Below are 26,351 nucleotides of genomic sequence, written 5' to 3'. Positions count from 1 at the left end.
ATCGGATAGAGAGGTCAGGGGCCACAGAGTGATTACAGCAGCAGTGGCGTTTATGGGGCATTTTATTCGTCACACTACAAAAAGAACATAAGGGAAGGTTCATCAGTAATATTTCGCAGTATTAGACCATCATACTTCCATCAAACCTTTAAAATTTATAATGCTCTCTTTTTATTTTTTTTTATTAAAATATAATGCAAAAAGGTATAAAGTACAAACATATTAAACCTCTTACTTTAACTTTACCCACAGCACGATCGCTAGTACAGCGGGCATTCAGTCTTTATGCAAGTATCAAAAATCAAGAGGAAAAACTTTAAATTTCCCTAGAAGAATTAGTCAGACATGTTTGATGCAGTGGTAGGGCATTCAATCCACCGGTCCCATATCTTAATAAATTTGACAGGGCAACCTTGAGCCATGTATGTCAGCTTATATAAGGGGGTAACACTAATTATTTCAACCAGCCTGGCAGTCTTAGTGGGATTTTTGGGGTGCTTTCAGTTGAGTAATATTACTTTTTTAGCGTAGAAAAGCAGTAATTTGTATAGAATGCGTGTCGCTGCATCAACCAGATGTCCTTCACAAGGCCAAAGAGGCAAACCTTAGAGTGTAAAATATGCGGGGTTCCCAAACTTGTTTCCATAAACTCAAGAATATCTCGCCAGTAAATCTGTAAGACATGAGACTCCAAAAAAATATGCATGATTGTGCCCACATCTGTCAGGCATCTTGGACAAACCACCTCAGGGGATAGGCCCATAGCATGCAGCCACGTAGGGGTGTAATATATTCTATGAAGGAACTTAACTTGTACTACTCTGTCCCTAGTACTAATCAGGGGGGGTGGGGGCAGAGGTGGCTAAGAGGCCACTCCAGTCGTCCGAGTCCAGGTCCAGGATATATGAGCCCCATTTTGCAAGAGTCCTATCCTTCAGTAAAGTAAGGCTACATGTCAACTGCCTATAAAAAAAGAAAGAGGGAGGTTTCAGGAGGTTAGCCATCTGTGCCAGGTCTTCCAGCCTGGTCAAGGCAAGGGGGATGTTCAGGCCCCCAAATTGGGCTCTAAGGGTGTGTCAGAGTTGGAAGTATCTAAAGAGGGAACTACTGGAGAAGTCAAAACGTAAGAAGGAGCAGAAATTGCCCCCTTCCACTATATCCGAGAGAATAATATTTCCATGATGTCTCCAAAAGACGGCATCTGGTATGCATGGCAAATGTGAAAGATTGGGATTGTTCCATAGGGAAGTGTGAGGTGACCATTTGGTTGCTTCACCGGGTATCAGATAGAGGGCGATATTCCAGACCTTGAGAGTCACCCACGTAGGTGTAGGTAGAGTACTTACATCCGAGGTCGGTCCCCTTAGCAGTAAGCCCCTCAAGCCTTGTTCAGGACCTATTATTCTGTGCTCAAGTCCTATCACTGAGCTATAATCAGTGGATGACAGCCACCACCCCGTGCACACCAACTGGCTATCTAAGTAATAACAGTGACAGTGGGGGAGAGCCAGCCCCCCCTCTTCCGTGGATAAGCAGAGGATCTCCAGTTTAATTCTCGGAGTGGAGCCTCGCCACAGTATACGAAGGAGTATGTTGCATAGTGTTATGAAGAATCTTTTAGGGATTATGACAGGGGCATTCTGGAATATGTACAAGAATTTGGGCAGTGGCTTCATTTTATTTAAATGTATGCGACCCACTAGCGTCAATGGGAGTGAAGCCCAGCGTGTTGCCGTATCTCCTGCCCATCCCAAAAATGGAGCTAGATTAGGCTAAGTGACTTAACTGTTTGTAGGGTTGCTGCCAAGAAGGTTTGTAGCTGGCAATTATTTTTTACCGGCCATTAATATGGCCAGTAAAGAGTAATTACGGGCCAGATGGTAGGCCTCCGCCCCCCTGGGGTCCTGCAGACTTCTGCCTGAGGCAGCAAGTTCTGGTTGCCTGATGGCAGGGAAGCCCCTGGAAACATACATATAGGAAGGCCTCTTTAAATGAGTCCATAACCACTGACCATTGGTCCCGACAACAGCAGCTACATGTAAGTTACATGCAACCTATATGTAGATTCTGTTCATCCTACCCATCAGCTTTTCTTCCATTTTAATTCGTAATACCTTAAAACCTTTTTGAATTAACGGTGATTTCAGGATAGTATTATGTCATTTCCATTTGTGAACACGTTGTTTTAACACGATTTAATTCTTTTAGATTGTCTGCCACATTTAAAGACAAGGATTTATCTGAATGCTCTGATTCTGTTACTTGGATGAACATCTTATTGAGCCGAATAACAGAAGTTCTCTAATGTTGAGTGAAAATTACTAGCATTAAACGCAAATATGCTGTAATTGTACTGGTCATATACATAGTGATTGTCAAAGTGGATCGGGCAAAAGTCAAAACGGAAAAAGGGAAATAGAATGAAATAAGATCTAGATATGACAGAGTTTAATTTCCATGTCACTTCTTAAAGCTGCATGAGTTGAGCACTGGGATAATACTCTTATCTAGAATAATACAGTAGGTTTACCCACAATCCTATGTAAAACCACTGATATTACATTATGAGTCATCATTCCAATCATATACGTAGCTTTGTTAGATATAACAAACTCTGTAGGTACATTAAAAACCAGGAAATATGAGCAATGAAGGTATCCTATTAACTTGTACATGCCACAAAGTACGGAAACATTTTCAGACTACTTAAGTAAAGCTGAGTGTTATGTCTAAGCCAGAAGCAAATAATATGTCTAAATGGAACATAAATGTAATGTCCCTGAAGGAAGAATATACATTCAAGGTACAAATGCAGATAACACAAAATAGAATATAAGGAAACCACAAAGTGGGCAAAAAAGAAATCTGACCTTAAACTACTAATACGAGAAGACTCAACCTTGCCTGATGAGGGCGACCCCACATAGGCACCCTGAGTACAATCCTGACTCTCCGTAGTTGGTCACAGGGAATGTAGCAACAGGGAGCTAGATGTAACAACCCCCCAGATTAACTGAGAAAGCTAGACAGGACATAACTGAGCAGAAACAAAGGAGTAGAGCATAAGCCGCTGATTTAACCAGGAAAAAGCTTCAGACTGAGAGTATAACCAGTGTTCTCTGTAAGGAGGAGCCAAAATAAATGTGCACAGACTAATGCTGATTGACCCGCTGGGAAACATTCCTCCCAGCTGACTAGTCATTTGATATACTGACAGAGAAGTGTCCTGTTCAGCGTCCAGTGCTGAAATTAACTAATGTGGTGACGTCACCCCAATCTCGATCTTCCAACATGGGCGGTGAGCCATGACCTTGAACATCTGCTTGTCTGCTCTTTCCAGAAGCAGCATCACTCTTGCTTTATGTGGTGTCTGGTATTGGAGCTTATCCCCACTGAAGTGCATAGGGTAAGAACAGATGCATGGACAAAAGTGGTGTTTCCGGGGGGGGGGGGGGGGGGGGAAACCCAATCCCTTCTTTCTATTCCTGCACAGCCTATTTAATATAATTAATTAATAATATTTGTAAGTGCAAAGTTGTATCACATTATAAGTAAATATGAGTAATGGGGAAACTACACAACTTAAAGTCGTTATCCGAAGTTTAACTTCTATCACCTATCTATAGGATAGGTGATAAAAGTCTGATTAGCGTGCTGTCAATGCTAATGGCTATCACTGATCCAAAGGGGTCCCATGTCCTCCACTTCTCCTCACTTTGGGCTCACTGCACACCCCTGCAGTGATGTGGAAATTGAATGGGGAGACAACCAAGCATGTGTTGTACCCCTCCATTTATCTTCAAAGGAACTGATGGAAATAACCAAGTACGAGTGCTCAGCTATATCCCGTTGAACATGAATGGCGCGGCACCACGCATGTTCAACTGTCACTCCGTGCAAGCTCCTCCTCACTGCAGGTGGCACAGTGGGCCCACAGTGAGGAGAGGTGGGCATGAGACCCCTATTCTCAGGATTGGTGTGTGTCTTAGTGGTGAGAACTCCCCCCAATCAGACTTTTATCACCTATCCCATGGATAAAAGTCTTGGGATAGTCCCTTTAAATAGTCTTTTATTTGTGTTAAAGCCTGGGTTGGAGTATCAGAGGATCCTCAGAAGAGCCCAAGCTCTGATCCCAAAGATCCACCAGCTTTATTTGAAGCTGATTTTGAGACCAGTCAATTCCCATTACGTTCTATTTATGATGTGCTGATTAACCAATTAACTATTAGACCTATAAGGTCAAGAGAAGGACTTGTGTATTCTGGTTACAAGTAACTTAAATAGTCACTAACTTTTCAAACAACTTGTGCTTATATGATAGCCAGTGTGCTAATGAGCAAAACTTTGATTTACCTAAAATTATGTTTTTGTGCTTAAAAATCCCTCTTAACTGTTGGCCACTAGAGGTCTCCTTTCTCCTAGCTGGATGTCTACTGCCTGCTATCAAATGATCGGCAGGATAAGCTAGGACTTTAGACTAAGTGTGGGAGAGATAAATGAGTAATGGTGCTCCCTGAACTGCATAGAGAACAGAGAGGAGGGGGGGTCCTGTTGCTGAAGCTAATTGTGAGTTATCTGCTGCTTTTATTCACATGTTCACTGCTCAGTAATGCTGCACACTCCTACATGATGATGATATTCATCTCTGTGCTATAACCAGAGAGCAGGATCTGTAGTTCTGTGCCACAGTATATAGAACACAGCATAGCAGCCGTTTGGCTCATCCGACTAATATTGAGAGAACTGAGAATCAAATTTACATTCTGCAGAGGGGATAATGGTGAAAAAATACAGGGTAAGCATGTGCAGAAATGGTCAGAAATAGTGTTATTCCTCAGGTACCCATAGCAGCTTATTAAAAAAGGTCGTCTGAAAGCATCCTGAGAGATTTTCAATCTAGTGTAAAAGACTGACGGTGGTGGAAACTATGTGATATTGAAACCAAAGAGGTCTCCATCCTACATATTGACCACTATGTCTCTGTCCAGGTTCCATCCTGTTTACCATCCCTATGCAGTTTTTTGCATAAAAGACAGAAACTAGGACAGGACCAGCGTAAGAGTCACAAAACATAGTGTGAAACCAGTCTTACTGTGCATTCATGCGGCAGTATATGTATTTTGGCCGGTGAGTATGCAGCATATTCATGGGCTGAAATACACTGATACCCTGTGTGTTTCTGTCTATCAGCAGGTTTTATTACATGCGTAAATATACAGCATATTTGCGCACGTAATGCAGGTTTCTTGCATATTTCCACTTGTCCACTGATTTCAATGGGCTGTTATGGTGCATAATACGCACCAAGATAAGCCATGCTGCGTTTTTTTCACAGAGCTCTCTGTAAACGAACCCATTGAAATCAATGGGCTCTTTTCACTGCATATTACATGCATGAAAAAACACGTAAAGCACTGCATAAATACGATCATATGAACACATCGGCGCCCGTGTTACTGCAGGTAGAAGACGGCCGCACTTGAGGACGGACGTCTCTCTGCAGCGCCGGAAGAAAGAACATGTGACCGGCTTCATTGCCGGTCATGTGTTCTTTCTTCAGTGCTGAAGGGAGTCGTCCGTCTTGAAGTACGGCCGTCTTCTTCCTGCAGTAAGGGCACAGTCATACGGGCGCATCGGCGTCCGTATACGGGTGCCGATGCGCCAGTGTGACTAAGCCCTGAATGTGAATAGATATTTTTGCTACATCAATGTATTAACTAATCTGCAACAATATCTCCAGGCACTAACATCCTTGAAACAGGTTTTTATGTTTTTTCCCTTTTAATTTCTATAGGTAGATACTTCCACGAATTCTGCCAATGAGAAGTGGCATACAATAGTAGAAGAGATCAAAAACATTTTCAACACAGCGGTCAAGTTGCTTCATGAGAAGGGAAAGATGAAATCCAGCCAAGCAAAAAGATACTTATCATCCGGTATCTATATATTTCTCCTATGGGGACTTTTTAAAACAGTACCCCTTAAAGGGGAATGTGTTGCACATTTGAAAGGGTTGTCTGAGTTAGAGGCCTTAGTCAGACGGGCGTTTTTTTCGCGCGATTTGCGGATCGCATGACGGATGCGCATCCGCAAATCGCGTGACCGGTGCCCGAAAATCGCCCGAAAATCTGCTCCTAGCCGCATTTCATTAGAAACGGGCTGGAGCTGTCCAGCGCATTGCATTCAATGGAGCCGGCAATACAGCCGGCTCCATTGAAAGCAATGCGCTGCGGGCGAGTGTGGGATGAATTGTCGGGAAGGGCTTAAATATATAAGCCCTTCCCTGCAATTCATCCAGGAAAGTGTTAAAATAAAATATATATATATATTGTCAGGACAGTGTCCGGGATATGGGGGTCCCTGAGATATCCCGCAACCCCTGTCCCTGCCTACTTGCCCCCCTGGGCTAACCCCCAGGGCGACAACTGGGCGGCGGTCCCTACCCTCACTAGGGAAGCGGGACACGGGAAGACAAACAGACACTGAAGACAAACAACGGTAGAATGGTCAGACAATCCGGGTCGGCAACAGGAGGGTGCGCAGTACAGGGGGGTCAGGCAAAAACGTAGTCAAGGTCCAAAAGCAGAGGTCAGGAAAGCCGGGGTCACAAACAGGAGTCAAAGAATACGCGGGTGCAGCTGGAAGACCAAACTAACACTGGCAAGGCCTGAGAGGAAAACACACCTATTTAAATGCTGTCAGCGCTCCCGCCCCAGAAGCTGATTGGGGCGGGGAGCCTGACAGCAGCAGGGCTAATCAGGGCGGTGCTGGGGGCACGCCCCCAGTCTAGCTGCACAGACAGTTACTAGGGAAGCCAGCCTGGTAGTCAAGTGACTAGAAGCACCAGCTGCCTCCCTAGCAACCCGGCGGCGACCAGTCTTACAGCGGCCCGGGAAGATCACAAGAACCGGGGTACCTCTGCGCCGCGCTCCTGTACCCCGGGTGGCCGGACCGGTGGTGCGGGCACGGCGGCCCCGAGAGTTACCGGTTCTGACAGTACCCCCCCTTCTACGGGGGGACACCGGACCCCCATGGCCAGGTGCGGGCTTAAGCGGGAAAGCCCTGTGGAATGCCTGGACTAGGCGTGGCGCATGAACGTCCCTGGCAGGGACCCACGTCCTATCCTCAGGGCCAAATCCTCTCCAGTGGACCAGGTACTGCAGCACACCTCTAACCCGTCGGGCATCCACCAGCCTTTCTACTTCATACTCCAGTTCCCCCTGTACCAGAGAAGGAGGAGGCGGGTTCTGGGTGGGTAGAACTGGAGTCACATACTTCTTAAGTAAGCTTTTGTGAAAAACCTTGTGGACCTTCCAGGGGTCAGGAAGTGCCAACTTATATGACACCGGGTTGATAACCTGAGAAACAGTAAATGGGCCAATGAACCGAGGAGCAAGTTTCAGGGAGGGAACCTTGAGTCTCAGATTCTTGGATGACAACAAAACTTGCTCCCCGACTACAAAAGGTGCAGAGATGGTACATCTTTTATTAGCGTATTTACGCAGTTTCTCTTGGGAACCCTGAAGGTTCTTACGAACCTGGGCCCAAACTGTGCACAGTTCCTCAGAGGATATGTCGGCGGCCGGATTGTTCGAGACCACAGGAGTGGAAAGCGAGAACCGGGGATGAAACCCATAGTTACAAAAAAAAGGTGACAATTGGGTCGACGAGTTAACATGGTTGTTGATAGCAAATTCGGCGAGAGGTAAGTAGTTGACCCACTGATACTGGTTATCAGAGACAAACAGTCGCAGATACTGGATAAGTTCTTGGTTCATTCGTTCCGTTTGTCCGTTACTCTCGGGATGGAAAGCGGAGGAGAAGGACAAATTTACGTTTAGATTTTTACAGAAGGCTCGCCAGAAGCGAGCGACGAACTGAACCCCTCTATCTGACACAATGTCCTCGGGGATCCCATGTAACCGAACAATCTCCTTGATGAACATTTCCGACAGAAGTTTGGCGTTAGGCAACTTGCACAGCGGAACAAAATGTGACATTTTAGAGAAACGGTCTACTATTACCCAGATGACCGTATTCCCCAGCGAGGATGGCAGATCAGTAATAAAATCCATGGACAAATGGGACCATGGCCTGGACGGAATGGGCAAGGGAAGAAGAGGACCCTCAGGACGTCTCCTGAGATTCTTCCCCCTTGCGCAAACCGGGCACGCGGACACAAATCCCCGTACCTCCTTGGCCATGTGCGGCCACCAATAGAGTCTGGACACTAACTCCAGCGTACCCCTGATGCCGGGGTGTCCAGCTAGGACTGAAGCATGTGTCTCCTCTAACACTTTCAATCTCAGTGACAACGGGACAAATAATTTGCCTTCCGGAAGGGCTTCAGGAGCAGATTGTTGAGCGGCGTGAATGAGAGGTGAAAGGTCGGAGGAGACAGCAGCGAGGACCACCCCAGGGGAGAGAATGCTCTCAGGCTCCGGCTCGGCAGGTTCCGGAGAACCAAAGCTCCTAGACAGGGCATCAGCCTTGACATTCTTAGAACCGGGTCTATAGGTAACAACAAAATTGAACCGAGAGAAGAACAAGGCCCAGCGGGCTTGCCGAGCATTTAACCTCTTAGCGGAATCTAGATAGGTGAGGTTTTTATGGTCTGTGAGTACCGTGATCTGGTGATGGGCTCCTTCCAAAAAATGCCTCCACTCTTCGAAAGCCCACTTAATCGCCAGCAATTCCCGGTTGCCTATATCATAGTTCCGTTCGGTGGAAGAAAACTTCCTAGAAAAATAGGCACACGGTCTAAGGTTGGTGAGAGTGGAGGGACCTTGGGACAGTACCGCTCCCACACCAAACTCAGAGGCATCTACCTCCACCAAAAAAGGGCTGGACAGATCCGGTTGTACTAGGACAGGTGCAGAAGAGAACGCCGCCTTTAGGGTATCGAAGGCCCTCAGAGCCTCAGAAGACCAGGTCCTCACATCTGCCCCCTTTCTGGTGAGGTCCGTTAGAGGTTTGGCCACCACGGAGAAGTCTTTGATGAATTTGCGATAGTAGTTGGCGAAGCCGAGGAAGCGTTGAAGGGCTTTCAACGACCCTGGCTGGGCCCACTCCGTGATGGCTTTCACCTTTTCAGGATCCATCTGGAAGTCGCATGGCGTGATGATATACCCCAAAAATGATATCTTTTGTACCCCGAAGACACATTTCTCGAGTTTAGCAAACAGCTTGTTATGTCTGAGTCGAGCTAGTACAGTCTGAACGTGAGTATGGTGACTCGGCAAGTCGGAGGAAAAAATCAAAATGTCGTCTAGATATACAACCACGAACACCCCCATGATATCCTGAAACACTGAGTTCATGTACCCCTGAAAAATGGCGGGGGCGTTACACAATCCAAAAGGCATAACTAGGTATTCAAAATGCCCGAGGGGCGTATTGAAGGCGGTTTTCCACTCATCCCCCTCCCGAATGCGGATGAGGTTGTATGCTCCCCTGAGATCAAGTTTGGAAAACCATCGGGCACCAGCGACCTGGTTGAGGAGGTCAGGAATGAGTGGAAGAGCATACTGGTTTCGGACTGTGATTTTGTTTAGCTCTCTATAGTCAATACAGGGCCGAAGACCCCCATCCTTCTTCTCAACGAAGAAAAACCCGGCACCCACCGGGGATTCTGAGGGCCGGATGTGCCCCTTGGCCAGGCTGTCCTGGATATAGTCCCTCATGGATTCTCTCTCAGGAACCGTAACGTTATAAATGCGGCCCTTAGGAAGTTTGGCCCCAGGAATCAAGTCTATTTTACAGTCCCATTCCCTATGAGGGGGCAGAGCTTCAGATAATTGTTTGGAGAACACGTCAGAAAACTCGGAGAGGTATTCTGGTAGGGGGGTCCCCTCGCAGGTGGAGATTCCCATCTTCACCGCACAAAGGTGGTTGGCACAGCGGGGACCCCACTTTACCAGTTCCAACGTGTCCCAATTTACTACCGGGTTGTGCTCCCGGAGCCAGGGGAGGCCTAGGACGACGTCCACAGACAAATCTCTCATCACTAGAAAGGTGCAGGTTTCCACGTGTAAGGCTCCTATAGTAAACCTTACTTCAGGGGTAACCAGATTAACCACCCCTGCTTGCAATGGGGTGGAGTCCACTCCTGAAACCAGAATCGGGGTCTCTAAACGTAAAAAAAACCCCGGACAGTTGAGCAACGAAATTAAAGTTAACGAAATTCGCCGCAGCCCCAGAATCAACAAAGGCTTGCCCAGTACGGTGGAAAGCATGAAATTCTAGGGTGCAAGGCAATAACATTTTGGATAACACAGGGAGTACCTTGGCTCCTAGACAGTCCTCCGGACAACTGCCTAGGAGCGGACGTTTTCCCTGCCATGGCTTCTTGGCGCAGGTTGCAATGCGGTGACCCGGCTCCCCACAGTAGAAGCAGAGGTTCTTCTTCAGGCGATTTTCCCGTCGTTGCTTAGGGTTCAGGGCTCCCAGCTCCATGGCCTCGGTGGTGGGAGGTGGAAAAGTCGGGTCAGTAGAAGAAGTGGGCGTGGGGAGTGGAGTGGTCCGAGCGGCGTGTCTGGCCCTCAAACGTCGGTCAGCCCGAATAGCCAGCGACATGGCTTGCTCCAGGGTTCTTGGCTCCGGGTGGGCCACGAGTAGGTCCTTCAGACCCTCAGACAGACCGGTCAAAAATAGGTCTTTTAGGGCGGCATCATTCCACCCGGATTCTGTACAGTGCTGGCGGAATTGGGAACAGTAGTCCTCCGCCATCTTGCAACCCTGGCGCAGGGCCAGAAGCTTGGAGACTGCGTAGCCGGCACGGTCGGGTTCGTCATAAATTTGACCCAAGGCGGAAAAAAAGGCGTCAGGGGATAGTCGGGCGGGAGAGCCAGCAGGTAATGAGAAAGCCCAATTTTGGGGCTCTCCCCTCAGGCGGGTAATTACAATTCCCACTTTCTGGTATTCAGTACCAGAGGAGTGGGGGCGGAGATCAAAGTAGAGCTTGCAGCTCTCTCTAAATGCGAAAAACTGACCTCTCTCTCCGGAGAAACAATCCGGAAGCGTGGCTCGAGGTTCTGTCATTGTTCCTGGAGCGGAAGCGGGTTGCATGGGACCTGCAGCTGCCGCTTGTTCCTGTCGCTGCAAGCGGGCTGTTAGGTCCTGGGCAAGGTTCGTAAGGAACTGGACCTGGTTCGCTACAGCTGCCATGGCCTCCATCGAGGGGTTCAGAGTTGCCGGGCGGATGCAAGGGTCTGACCTTCGTTCGGCCAGTGTTACTGTCAGGACAGTGTCCGGGATATGGGGGTCCCTGAGATATCCCGCAACCCCTGTCCCTGCCTACTTGCCCCCCTGGGCTAACCCCCAGGGCGACAACTGGGCGGCGGTCCCTACCCTCACTAGGGAAGCGGGACACGGGAAGACAAACAGACACTGAAGACAAACAACGGTAGAATGGTCAGACAATCCGGGTCGGCAACAGGAGGGTGCGCAGTACAGGGGGGTCAGGCAAAAACGTAGTCAAGGTCCAAAAGCAGAGGTCAGGAAAGCCGGGGTCACAAACAGGAGTCAAAGAATACGCGGGTGCAGCTGGAAGACCAAACTAACACTGGCAAGGCCTGAGAGGAAAACACACCTATTTAAATGCTGTCAGCGCTCCCGCCCCAGAAGCTGATTGGGGCGGGGAGCCTGACAGCAGCAGGGCTAATCAGGGCGGTGCTGGGGGCACGCCCCCAGTCTAGCTGCACAGACAGTTACTAGGGAAGCCAGCCTGGTAGTCAAGTGACTAGAAGCACCAGCTGCCTCCCTAGCAACCCGGCGGCGACCAGTCTTACAGCGGCCCGGGGAGATCACAAGAACCGGGGTACCTCTGCGCCGCGCTCCTGTACCCCGGGTGGCCGGACCGGTGGTGCGGGCACGGCGGCCCCGAGAGTTACCGGTTCTGACATATATACTCACCTGCTCCCGGCAGCCGGAGTTCAGCCGCGGCCGGCCTGCAGTGGGTGTGAAGGGGGTGTGAGTCAGACTTGCCTCTGATTGGCTCAGCGCTGAGCCAATCAGGGGGCAGGTCTGACTCACACCCCCTTCACACCCACTGCAGGCCGGCCGCGCGGAACTCCGGCTGCCGGGAGCAGGTGAGTATATATATATTTTTTATTTTAACACTTTTCTGGATGAATTGCAGGGAAGGGCTTATATATTTAAGCCCTTCCCGACAATTCATCCCGCGCACGCCGGCAGCCCATTGCTTTCAATGGAGCCGGCTGTATTGCCGGCTCCATTGAATTCAATGGGCAAACAACGTTCTTCTCTGCCACAGCTGTTACAGCTGTGGCAGAGAAGAAGGATTTGTCTTCTATATGTTCTCAATGGGGTCGGCGCTGCTGCCGCCGGCCCCATTGAGCGCATATAGAGAAGAGAACAGGAATCGCAGATCGCAGATAGGTGCGATCTGCGATTTCTGTTCTATAATTTATCGGACAAGCGCATAAAAAGCGCTCATGTGTCCGATACCATTGCAAAGCAATGGTTTTAAAAAATCGCCGGACGCATGCGCATGCGCAAATCGCGCGAAAAAACGCCCGTCTGACTAAGGCCAAAGGGGTATTCTGGAACTTTTTTATTTTTGGTTGTCAAATAAATGATCGGTGGGGATCCGCCGCTAGGGATTCCCACCAAACAGCAGATTCCTGGGACTGCTGTCACTGTGGTCAGTACAGAAAGCACTGACCATAGCGCAGCGGCCCAGGTTGGTACTCCAGGCACAGCTCCCAGTGAATTCAATGGGAGATACATCTACAATACCAACCAGGTCCACTCGTCCAGATCCTAATTGGCGAAGCCTTGCCAATCATCTATTGACAGCTGGTCGGTAATCAATAGAGGAAATAAAAGTCCCAGAATACACCGCTAAATCTTTTGTTGTTAAATATGCTAGCCATGACCCAAAACAATAAATTAGCCTATACTCTCCTCTTCCAGCGCCCCGCTGCTCCCACGTTGCTTCTCCATTCTGCACACTGGGTCTGTTCTTATAGGCTGCAGTAGCCTGTCATGTCCCGTTCACAGATTAAGGCCTCGATCACACGGGTGTTTTTTCCAGCGATTTTCGGATCGCATAATGGATGCGCATCCGCAAATCGCGTGACCAGGGCCGACGATTCGCTGAAAAAGCTGCACCTAGCAGCGTTTTCAGTGAAACCGCCCTGCACTGCCCGCTATCCTCTGCCACAGCTGTGGCATAGGAGAACGATGTTCGCCCATTAAATTCAATGGAGCCGGCAAAAAAAAAGGATACTCACCTTTTCCCTGCAGCCGGAGTTCAGCCATGTCTGGCCGGCAGTTCTCCTGGACTGCTCTGTGTAGTATTCAGCAGGCGGAGATTTAAAATCCCCGCCTGCTGAATGGGCTGCTTCTGATTGGTCACAGCCCTCACCAATCAGAGGCAGCTCTCACTCACCCATTCATGAATTCATGAATGAGTGAGTGAGTGCTGCCTCTGATTGGCTGAGCGCAGGGACCAATCAGAGGCAGCTCTCAGCTATTGAATGACAGCTGCCTCATAACAGGATGAAACAAAACCATTGATTTCAGCGGTTTCGTTTTCACTAGTGATATTCTCGCCGGTTAATACTACGTGCAAGAAAGATAGGGCAGGACCTATCTTCCCGCTTTTTTTTCCAAACTCGCAAGGAGCAGCACGGAGTAGCGCAGAGTTTGAAAGGTAAAAAAAAAAGCATAGTTCCACATACGCTCATCTGAATAAGCCCTGAATATGCATGATACATGTCTATTTACATGTGAAATCATTGGGACCTTCTTGCATTGTTTTGCATGCATGAAAAACGTAATGAATATGCATACAAAAAGAATGCAATACACGGGAAATGCATACAGTTTCAGTCTGTGAAAATGCTACGTATTTCGTGGACCGAAACTGAATATGCCTATGTGAATGAGCCATTGGACAGTAAACCGGAGCTGCGAAACTGGAGCCGTGGGAGCCGGAGCAAGGTGAATATAGGCTAATCTATTGTTTTGGGGCATAATCAGCATACAGATGTAGCAGAGTTTAACTTGCCTGTAGTAAAGCTGCATTTACACACACAGACGTGTAAATTTGTCACAAACTGACAGTTTTGATCAATCACTTTGCATAGGTGCTAATTGGCTAATCACCCCTTTAGTACTTCATTTGCATGTATTTAGAGAACAGCGAGTGGTGTGTTCTCCAGTGGGACAGCAGCTGTTAAAGAATGTTATCAGTGCTGCATGCAGAGAACTCAGCATGCAGTCCCTCTTATCAGGGATGATAGATTTCATGCGCACCTGAAGTCAGCGATAGACGAAAAGGGCACAGTAAGTGCACGATGGGTACACATTTACACACCACGATTATCGCTCAAAAGTTGGCTTTTGAGCGAATTTTTAGCGATAATCGTTGTGTGTAAAAGGGCCTTTACTTTCTGCAACAAGATATCTTTATCTTAGCCCATTCAAAAGCTTTTGTTCTCTTATTTTAACACAACAAAAGCTATTGTAAAGTAACTGAAAGGGTAAACAAACTGTGCCACAAAAAGTTATCATAAAACACTAAAAGTCGTGTTAAATTTTGCTGCATCTGTACCTAAAAGAGAATTTATTGCAGACAATATTAGTTTCCATACTTTCTGTCTGCAGCAGAGAAATATTTGTATTTTTTATTTTATCTTGATTTAAGTGATGTCATTTTCTGATGATACATTTGCCTTGAAGGGGTTTATCCAGAGCTAGAAAAAAGGGTCTGCTGTATGTCCAGAAACAGCAGTGCGTCTGTCCATGGGCTCTGGCTGGTATTGTAGTTCAGCTCCATTCACTGTAATCTTAAGAGTAGTCATACCAGACAGCCAATGGACAGAAGTAATGCTGTGTCTGGAAATACAGCAGACCCCTTTTTTTATAGTTCTGGACAAACCGCTTTAGGTTCATAACACAAATTACAGTATTTTCCTTTTAGAGTGTTTCTTATGAAATAAAAAATGTTGATTGACATGATGAAAAATATCTGAATTATAATAGTAATGTATCTGTTGATAAAACATTTACATTTATTACCAGTTATGGTTTACATGCTTTGGTAAATATTAGGAAATGTTTTTTTATCAATATTTAATATACTTACTATAAACAGGACCTGTCATGTCTACATAAGCTTTGCAGCTTTGGCCCCGCTGATTCCAATCATGTTTTTCTATTGTTGCTACTCCCCCCCCCCCCCCCCCCCCCATTTTCCCATACTGGACCTTCTTAGGTTCGACTCCCCGGGCTGTGAATGTATCAAGTAAGTGGTCCCCACCACTCACTGTCTATGGGTAGCATGAGATTTGATTGAAGCGAATGGTAAGGATCGAGCACTGTAAATTTAATCTGATGTCACAGAGTCTTGGGGACCTCCTACTTGACACATTCAAAGCAACTGAAGCCAAATCTAAAGAGAATTGGTACAGAAGAAAGGGGGTGAGTAACAACAAATCAGTGATAGAGCCAGAAATCTGCAAAGCTATGCAGCCGACCCCGCTGACATGAGGACATGACAGGTCCTCATTAACTATGCATGGTCCTTTTCAGAAATGGGGTAGACTATATCTGTTAGTACTGGTTTTGTTTACTTGAATATTTTTGCTTTCCATAGCCTTGGAAGATGAGTTTGACTTTGCTTTAGGAAAACAAACAGCAGCATTTTTAAAGAAATGTGTTTGCTATATTCGGAAAATTTCCAATATTGAAAGACATGTGAAAATACCTGAGATGTCCAAGTATACAGATGTGATACAAGTAGAAGGCAAGCCCGTAAGAGACCCGGAGGCCCTTGAGAAGATGGTAAAGCTCAGGGATGAATTTGTTCCATTGATCGTTGCATCATCCAATCTACGGGTTTACACCTCAGTCACACATTGTGACATGAAACTGGGCTATTCTGAAGAAGTGGAGAACCATTATGTGGAAGGACTTTGCAAACAGTTCTATGAAGACATGGTTGACATAATCCAGGCAACGGTGCAACAAAATTTTGAAACCGAGACAGATGCACTATACGATGAAATCTTGCAGCATTTGTCTTTGTGTAGAACCTATTCGTCCTTTTATGAATACAGATGTGAATCGCTAAGCCTCGTCCATAAATACATACAGCGCTCCAAATCAGGCCATATCTATCCACTAGTAATATCTGGTGGACCTTGCACTGGAAAAACACTCCTCTTAGCAGAAGTAGCAAAAAAGGTAACTGTAAAATATCAGTTGGATTAATGTTCATGTGTCTAATAATGAGACTTGAATCCTAAAACTTAAAGAATTAAAACTGAATTACAAAAACGTGAATTTAAAGAGCCACTCTCGTTAAAAAATTATGTAACTAGTCAACCACAATATATAAGCCCCCTGATATTACCTCATTCCTTTATATCTGAAATTTCCTGAACTTCTTCTCTTCAGTTGGGTCATGTGATCTTCTTGTGATTGCCTGGGTATTACTTGTCTTTGTGTTCTCTCCAAAAGTCACTATTTCAATCACCAGATTTGATGTATGGGGAAACTACATAGACTGTACCACACAGGCTCTTCACAAGGGAAAGGGGTACAGAAACTCCTATCATAGTTACTGATCATGAGGTTCCTATCACTCAGTTATAATCAAGCAGATTAGAGTTCATCCTCCTGACTATATACATATGGTGTTTACCTTATTTAGGAGAATACAGAGGGTAATGATAATAACACTATCCTCCTAGCATGCAGAGATGGTTCTGGCTCTAGCTGCCCATGTGACGCTGTGCTGATGCATCATGGCATTGCTAGCATAGCAAAAAGGAAGAGAAAGCAGGGTGAAATCTAAAAATCAAGACGGTATCTCATAAGCATCACACAGGATGCTGCACTGCATGGAAGTGATTGCAATGTACAGATGCAGCAGCGCTGATTTAGAAATCAGGTGCGCTACATCTGCAGTGCAGACAGCTAGGCTTCTGTCAGCAACGCCAATCATGCTGAGCCACAACTTTATTACAGCTGTAATCTGCTAACGCAAGTTACATCTGTACATAGGAGACATCTAGAGTGTGACAGTCAGCTGAGGGTTGCAGTGTTGGAAAAATGTATTTCTGCTGGAGTGGCCCTTTAAATTAGTTACACTCTTTTCTGAAATATTTTGATCCAAGCTTAGGAAAATTAATGCTCTGAGTTTCCGATGGATTTAAAACATTTTTGTAGGTTATATTTTAAGTCTTGATATACAGATGGGACAATCTTTTTTCAGTACACTTAGCACATTTTAGCAGATGTTCCTCTTTTTATCATAGGCAGATTATGTTTACTGTGCTCAATCTGTTTGTCAAAGACCAGACTACTTAAAAATTAGTTTATGAATCACAGACTGCTATGTAGTAAAAAATGATATATATATCATATTTATATAAATATTTAAAATATATATATTTTTTAATATATTTATTTTGTTACTCTTACCTGTGTTACTATATAATATTATAAGAAAGTTGTGGGAAAATCTGGCCATAGGCATATGGTAATTGTTCGCAAAATCAGCAATTTGTATATTTGCAAAAGTGAATTACAGGATTAATCCAAGTTGTGGGTTTACCATTCTCCTGAAACCATTAAACATGGCACGCAATGAAGCAACTGATACCTAGAGCAAGAAGCCAGAGTAACCAGAGGATAGCCACAGAAGCATGGGGAGTATAGTACAAACTACGTTCAGATCTCCAAATTATGTGTTATTATTAGAGATGAGCGAGTATACTCGCTAAAGGCAATTGCTCGAGTGAGCATTGCCTTTAGCGAGTATCTCCCCGCTCGAGACTGAAGGTTCGGGTGCCGGCGCGGGGGAGTGGTGAGTAGCGGCAGTCAGCAGGAGGGAGCGGGGGGGGGGAGAGGGAGAGACAGCTCCCTGCCCGCTGCCGGCACCCGAACCTTCAGTCTCGAGCGGGGAGATACTCGCTAAAGGCAATGCTTGCTCGAGCAATTGCCTTTAGCAAGTATACTCGCTCATCTCTAGTTATTATATATTACCGCAAAAGTCAATAAAATGAATTCTGTGTCCCCTGCCCCCAAACAAAATGTGGTAATTTCCATTGCCCAACTTCCCCTTCTCTACTGCAATGTTTTCAGGGTCCCTATGTCACTTTGAGGTCTAGGGTGGCAAAGGAGGTTAAAAATATAATCTTAGACAGTATCGTACATTACTGTGCATAGGTTTTAGGCAGGTGGGGAAAATGCTGCAAAGTAAGAATGCTTACAGAAACAGAAGTGTTAAAAATTGTTTATTTTTGTCAATTAACAAAAAGTGGAAGAACAAAAGAGAAATCTAAATCAAATCAATATTTGATGGGACCACCCTTTGTTTTCAAAACAACATCAATTCTTCTAGATATACGGGCACACAGTTTTTGAAGGAACTTGGAGGGAGGTTGTTCCAAACATCTTAGAGAGCTAACCACAGATCTTCTGTGGATGTTGGCTTGCTCAAATCTTTCTGTCTCTTCATGTAATCCCAGACAGACTGGATGATGATGGGATCAGGGCTCTGTGGGCCAAATCATCACTTCCAGGACTCCTTGTTCTTCTTTACACTGAAGACATTGGCTGTATGTTTGGGTTCGTTGTCCTGATGCTGAATAAATTTGGAGCCAGTCAGATGCCTCTCTGATGATACTGCATGATGGATAAGTATTAGAGATGAGCGAGCATACTCGCTAAGGACAATTACTCGAGCGAGCATTGCCCTTAGCGAGTATCTCCCCGCTCGGAAGAAAAGGTTTGGCTGTCGGCGCGGGTGAGAGGTGAGTTGCGGCAGTGAACAGAGGGGAGCGGGGGGGGGGGGAGAGAGGGAGAGAGAGATCTCCCCTACGTTCCTCCCCTCTCTCCCCAGCCGCTGCCCGCCGGCAGCCGAATCTTTTCTTCCGAGTGGGCAGGTACTCGATAAGGGCAATGCTCGATCGAGTAATTGCCCTTAGCGAGTATGCTTGCTCATCTCTAATAAGTATCTGTCTGCATTACCGAGCATTAATGATATCATTAGTCCTGACCAAATCCCCAACTCCATTTGCTGAAATACAGCCATAAACTTCTGAGGAACCTCCACCATGTTTCATTTTTGCCTGCAGACACTCATTATTGTACCACTCTCCACCATGCTTCATTGTTGCCTGCAGACACTCATTATTTTACCGCTCTCCAGCCCTTTGGTGAACAAACTGCCATCTGTTACAGTCAGAAATTTCACATTTTGACTCATCAGCCCAAAACACCTGTTCCATTTCTCTGCACCCCAGTTCCAATGTTTTGTGTATAGTTGAGTCGCTTGATCTTGTTTCTATGTTGAAATTATTACTTTTTGGCCTCAATTCTTACTTTAAAATCATTTCTGGCCAGACTTCTCTGAACAGTAGATGATTGTACTTGGGTCCTACTAGTTTTTGCCAGTTCTGAACTGATGGCACTGCTGCATATTTTCCGATTTCAAAGGGAAGTAAGCATGATGTGTCTTTCCTCTGCTGCACTAAGTTTTCTTTGTGCTTCTTCAAAAGAGCTTGAACAACACATCTTGGAACGCCAATCTGCTTTGAAATCTTTGCTGAGAGGGACCTTACTGATGCAATATAACAACCCTGTATCTTGTTGCTGAGCCTAGCCATGCAACGGTGTATGACCTGTGATAGGACACTGACAAAACAAACTACTAACACTTCTATTTTTGAAAGCATTATTACTTTGCAGCAGTTTTACATCAACTGCCTAAAACTTTGCACAGTACTGTATACACACACATATATATTATAAGAGGTGGTCTTTTGGAACGGTTTCACTCTATATGTAGTGGCCCAGAGTTAGTGGGGCCACTCAATAATGTTATATGTCTGTCTCATGCCATTGTCATGTCAGTGTCTTGTGTGTAGTATGCATCAGGATTATGTGTATTGCATCTCTGCAGCACTGAATGGGTTAATGTCTGGGTTATGTCTGGAAAATGTATCATGTTGTGTGCCATGTGACTATGTCTTTTATATATGGTTGAAAGGATGCTATGCTAGAGAGTCTGGAGCAGTTCATGCCAGTCTAAGTGAGTGCAATGAGTGTTTCTGACAAGTCTGCAAGTGAGTAAACTCCACAGAGACAGATTAGTCTGTGTGTGGACAGAATGGAGGAAGCTGAGCTTGGCCTGGGACCAGTCTACCCAGGATATGCCAGTACTACCACTGAGCACTGAGTGAGAGAGAATGACTCCTGCTTAGAGAGAGAAAGGTACTAGAGGCGTGAGTGTTGACCGGTAGAGAGTTGGAGAGAGAAAGAATCCCTGGGAGCGGGATCACACAGATAACTTGGACTGTGGATTGTCTGGAAGACCCCAAGAATCATCCCTATCACACCGCCTTCTCTGGTTGTAATTGTGCCAAACCATCGTTGTAAAGTGGACTTTACTAAAGTTTCGGTAAACAGACATTACCGACCGTTCCTGGTTTGTCCAGAAAGTTTCCCTGTGTGTGAACTAAGTTATTTCATCATCAAGATTCACCGTAGAGGATGGAACAGTAGCATCATGAGTGACAAGAAGATTACAGGTAACCTCCGGCTACTTTTCCCTGTGATCTTCCCCAGCAGTAACTTGGTCGGCTCCTGAGCTACCCTTCGGAGAGGAGATGGTAGAGCCACCAATGACAGAGTCTTTATCTATCCCGCCATCTCCTCGGCTGTGGGCCCGCTCCTCAGACGCTGCATATATATATATATATATATATATATATATATATATATATGTATATGTACATTGTGAAACCTTTCCAAAAGACCACCTCTTTGAGAGAGCCAACCCCCTTAGACCAGATTTCCTGTGACAAATTTTAAGTTCCATTGTATGTTATGCATGCTGAACACTGTTTATGGGAAGACCTCCACCCCAGAAGACCGGTTTTAAACTCAGTTTTGGATGGTCGCCTCACTGAGGTTTCACTTGTCTATGGAGGTGAAGGTTTTAATTAAATCCTGGTAGTCTAGAGTGTTAAAGGTGTAATGCCAACTTCCCTGGTAGTCTGTCATAGAGGTTGTGTTAATGCCAATTTCTCTGATGGTCTAGGATGGTAGAAAAATTGATGCAAACATCTCTGGTAGTCATTGCTTTGTTTGCCAATCCTTCTCTATGGTTTAGATCATCACATTGTATAGTAATACTGTAATAGTCTAAGAAAGACATTTTTTTCACATTTCATATGATTTTATTGTAATTAATCCTAATTTAATGCCATTTATAACCATAATTAACCATTTCCTAATCTAATTTAAGTTAATTACATTATTTATTTATTCTAGGCCTGTTCATGGCTTCAGGAAGAAATGGGACCGGAGTCAGATCCTGTCGTCATTGTAAGATTTATTGGATCCACAGAAATGAGCTCTGAATTAAGCTGTCTGCTTCAAAGCCTATCCGAGCAGCTAGCCTTCAATTACAGATGTTTACTGCAGAGCATTCCGAAAAAGATTGTAGATCTACGAGAGCTCTTTTTAAATTTGCTGAATGAGTCTTCTTATCATAAACCCCTGGTTCTTGTACTAGATAGCCTTGAACAACTTACAGATAGCGATGATGCCAGGAAACTTTGGTGGCTCCCTATTCATCTTCCACGCACAGTTCGTATAATATTGTCAACACTGCCAAACAAGCATGGAATCCTTCAAAAACTACGGTGCCTTATAAACAGCGAGGACAACTACATAGAACTTATTCCACGAGATAGAAAAATGTGCAGCCAAATACTAAAACATCAGCTACTGAGGGTTAAAAGGAAAGTAACGTCAGGTCAACAAATTTATGTCAATGAAGCATTTTCTAGGTGTACTCTACCAATGTTTGTCAACCTGACGTTTAGAGAGGTCCGAAATTGGAGGTCTCATAAGGATGTTGATGAATCAACTCTCTGTGTGACTGTCCATGAAAACATCGAACAGTTATTCTGTTCTCTGGAAAACAAGTGTGGACTGAGGTTGGTCTCAAGAGCACTTGGTTATATTACAATGGCAAAAACAGGACTTAGTGAGGTGGAACTTGAAGACATTCTTGCTCTTGATAATAATGTCATGAATGAGTTACTAACAAATGGGAAAACGTTGAATCCATTAAGGGTACCATATACAATCATTGCACAAATTAAAGAAGATCTTACAGGTTATTTAGTTGAGCGACACATAAGAAATTGTACCCTTTTTGTTTGGTCTAATAGACATCTTCACCTCATTGCCCAGAAGTTGTATCTCAGCAATGATGATGACTTGCAAGAAATGCATGTGAATATGGCAGAATACTTCCTTGGTGCATGGTCAGGAGGCAGAAAAAAGTCATTCTATAATGATCATCACTACTTTGAAAACTGCATTCAGAATGAACACAGGGGCATACGTGAGAATGAAATACTGTACAATGATGAAAATGAATTTGACAGGCAGGCTCCTGAGCAGCCATGGGCATTTCAGTGTAATCCTCTGCAGCCTGATATTTTTTTTATAAATCACAGGAAAATGACAGAACTACTACATCATTTAACCAGATGCGGAATGACAGATGAAATAATGTCTGGGATTACAATGAATTTTAGCTGGCTCTATACAATGATCAAAATTGGACAATTTGATAGGGCCTTAAGTGACATTGAAATAGCATATAATTACTCACAAGAAAAAGAATTGAAATTCCTCGCAAGTACCCTTCAAAGCATAAAAAATAAGGTTCTGAAAAATCCAGGCTCACTTTCTGCTGAACTGCAGCAAATACTTCTTCCAGTTGTGAGTTCTTTGCCTAAGTTCAGAAACCTTCTTGTAGAATGTGACAAAGATGGTCCTAAATACTGTTCGATTGTCCCATTGCACTCTTCGATGGATGTGACATACTCCCCTGAAAGAATTTCGCTGTCATCTAGCTCGTTGCATGTTACAGAGGTCTTATCTACTTATAGCCCAAATATAATCATTTCTGCACTTGAGAATGGCACAATCAGCACTTGGGATGTTGAGACGAGACAACTCTTAAGACAAATAACCACTACTCAGTTTGTAATAATGGGAATGAAGCTTACGGTAGATGAAAAATATCTCGTTGTGTCCACCGCAAAAAATACCCTGCTAATCTATGACAACCTAAACTCTTGCCTTTTGTCCGAAGTAGAAGTTAAAGGTTCCAAAAGTGTAGGAGGTGGGCCAAACCTAATCAATGGCTTCACCCTATCTCAAACACATGCACTAGCCTGGTTGGAAGCAAGTAAAGATGTAAATGTGATTGACTTACTTTATGGATGGCCACTTTATAATTTCCATTGCTGGTATGAAGTAACGTGCATCCAGTGTTCTTCAGATGGGCTATATGCATTTTGTGGTCAATACCTCAATACCACCACAATTTTCCACTTAGGCACAGGAGAGAAGTTGTCCACTGTAACTTCAGAATTTTCTGGTGGGTTTGTGAAATATATCCTTGTTCTTGATACGAGTCAAGAAGTGGTTATGCTTGACAATGAAGGAAGCCTCTCTGTTTGGAATATAGAGGAAATAAGCAATCCCCAATTGACGGAAGAATTTGATTGTACAAAGGGAGACAGTGATGTTATTAGCACTGAGCTGTCCGAAGACCAAAGTGCACTTTTAATCTGTAAAGCATTGAGCATTGAACTTCTTGATACACGTATGTGGAAGGTTTCTGAAAAGTTTAGGGCAAAACGCAATGAGAAATTTATATCAGCTGTTCTGTCCCGCAACTGTGACTGTATTATTGCTTCCATGGAAAATACCTCATCTATATTTGTTTGGAGAAGAGACACAGGGCAGTGCATGGCAAGTTTACCAGAGATCTCAGGGAGTATAGTGAAATTAGTGAAATCTAGCCATCATAACTTACTTTTGTCCCTGTCCATCAGTGGAGTGCTTTCTATCTGGGACATTGACATCTTAACCGCGATGTCCAATATTGACAAGACTGGGAGAGCTGTCCACACGGTATTATTGTCCGGGAGAGGGGATTTCATCTACTCAATTGATGGATCTGAATATGTTCAAAAATGGAATTTTAATACAGGCTTCATTGAATCAGCCTTTAAGCATGAAGGTGTTGTAGAAAATGGTGTGCTCACTGCTACTGGAGAACTACTGGTCACGTCAGATGACAAATGTAATCAATATGTTTGGCATACTAGCACTGGGGAAAACCTCTTCCGGATTAGTGGTCAAAGAATATCTGAACTGTTAGTTACACATAATGATCAATTTATAGTGTCTTTATGCGAGCAAAATGCATCCAGAGTATGGAGGCTCGCAACAGGCCATAAAGTATGTAATATCTTAGCTGCCTTAAAGAATGCACTTATAACTACTGCAAATACTTTTTTGATTGGAATGACCAAGAATAAACTTTTGGCTGTAAGCCTATGGACAGGAAGCATAACAAAAAAATATTGCCTTGATGATGGATCAACCATCGTCAACTTCAGGTTAATTCCGGACTGTCCAGAATTTGTTGTATTTATGACATCCACTGAGACCGTGAACATCTGGAGCCTTGCTGAGGAAGCCATTTGTAGAAGAGTCCAGCTACCATGTAATTTCCTACGAAATCTTAATGATTTTGAAATCTCTCCTAATGGGAAGCTTGGGATTATCACCCATGGAGATGAAAAGTTCAATGTTCTAGATCTTCACACTGGAAAATTAAGAGTGATACACGCATCAGGAATAATATGGAAGCAGAGCTTGTCTTGCGATGGACGTTATCTCGTCTACATTTGCTTCCAAAATGGCGAAGATGATGAAGATAATTCCGTCTCAAGTTTAATAGTGATGAGACTTGCAGATGGGAAAAGCATCGGTGCTTGTACGTTATATAAAACGCCAACCTTTCTTGCACTCTCACAAAGGCACCTCAATATTGTAGTAGGGTTTGATGATGGAAGCATTGGCACTTACACTGTGGTGGACCGGGTTGATGCAACATTAAAAATTAAAATTGCCACTTCTAATAGCCGGCAAATTTTCAATAATAAAACACACCTTCATAGGCCCAAATGCAATAACTACATTTTTAAAATGGCACCTGACTGCTTGTGGAGGGAATCCACTGAAGTGTTTGCAAGAGATAGCCCTATCACAGTTTCCGAAGCTGGTGAAGGAACAGAGTCAACACCAACCAAAAAACATAACTTTTGCTATGAGAAAATGTGTTCTGCCATTGACTGCAGGGGACAGAGTTTTGCTGCTAACAACTGAGGCCACCAAATGATTGATATGTTCAAAATGTTTACAAATTAGACCTATAATTCAATATCGTGTTCTTTGGTGGATAAAATATGTTACATTTCCCTCATCATGGAAGCATTACTGAAGATATAGCAGAACTTTATCCAGCACTTAATGCTCTGTTATACAGCATGCATATTATGACCACTGCTAAAGCACTTGTGGTATAAAAGAAGGAAACTTACTGCAAGAAAATCTAAAGTAATGGTCAGATCAAGAATCTTTCCTTGTAAGCAGATTACCGTGTCCGTCCTAGGTGCACTAACATTTCTAGCTCTATAATAGAAGCAGTTCATTGCTCATTAGGTTTGCATCTTTTTATATTTTTATCTTGCAAAAGCGCCATAGAAAAAGAAGTCAACCATTGTCTCCAGTGACAAAATCTACTAGTTAAAAGGGTTGTCCATTTGTAAATTATTGATATCCTATCCTTAGAACAGATCATCAATAATACATCATAGTAAGTCAGTAGAAGTCTGCCACCCAGGATGCCCAATGATCAGCTCTTCCATGGGCTGGTGTCTTACAGCATTTTGCTCATTTCTGCAGGAAGCATACAGCTCAGTCCTTACTGCAGTGGTCAGGCTTTGTATGACATGCAAAGTTCTCATTAACTTCAACTACGTGTAATACAGAGTCTGGCCACTGCAGTAAGAATAGAGCTGTCTGCTTCCTAGATATCAGCTCAATCCATGAGCACACTAACCCTCAGAACAGCTGATCCATGTGGATCCCGGGCGGCAGACCCATACTGATGAATGGCCTGTCCTAAGGATAGGCCATCAGTAGTTTACAACTGCAAAACCCCTTTAAATTAGTTTAAATGTGTCAGAATTTTGGACCAGAGATTTTAAATAATTACATATATTTATATAATATTCTATGCTCTATCCCAATACAAAGCTAAACCCTATAAACCATGCAGTCGGACGTATGCACAGGCCCATACTATACCTCTGCGTGATTGTAACCCATAAGAACACTCCATCACATTGTATTAGGGAGATATACTCCTCCAGAAGCATGGTGCTTCACAATGGCTCTAAACAGAGGTACAGAGGCACCTGAAGTCC

At 44.6% G+C, this 26,351-nt stretch overlaps 2 protein-coding genes across 2 annotated transcripts in view; one reads left to right on the top strand and one right to left on the bottom strand.

Moving 5' to 3' along the window:
* NWD2 (NACHT and WD repeat domain containing 2) overlaps positions 1-25,248 on the top strand; it is a 203,065-nt gene extending 177,817 nt beyond the window's left edge. Inside the window, exons 5-7 of the mRNA XM_066573203.1 lie at positions 5,795-5,936; positions 15,626-16,215; positions 21,316-25,248. Of these exons, the coding sequence (XP_066429300.1) occupies positions 5,795-5,936; positions 15,626-16,215; positions 21,316-25,248 (4,665 nt within the window). The remainder of the gene's footprint in view (positions 1-5,794; positions 5,937-15,625; positions 16,216-21,315) is intronic.
* The window catches only part of LOC136572538 (uncharacterized), a 249,188-nt gene that overhangs the window by 35,439 nt on the left and 187,398 nt on the right, over positions 1-26,351 (bottom strand). The gene's annotated exons all lie outside the window — the stretch shown is intronic.

This window comes from Eleutherodactylus coqui, chromosome 7, assembly GCF_035609145.1.
Source record: "Eleutherodactylus coqui strain aEleCoq1 chromosome 7, aEleCoq1.hap1, whole genome shotgun sequence".
NCBI lineage: Eukaryota > Metazoa > Chordata > Amphibia > Anura > Eleutherodactylidae > Eleutherodactylus > Eleutherodactylus coqui.
The sequence above is the reverse complement of the archived record's forward strand: the minus strand, read 5'-3'. Positions and strand labels throughout refer to the sequence as shown.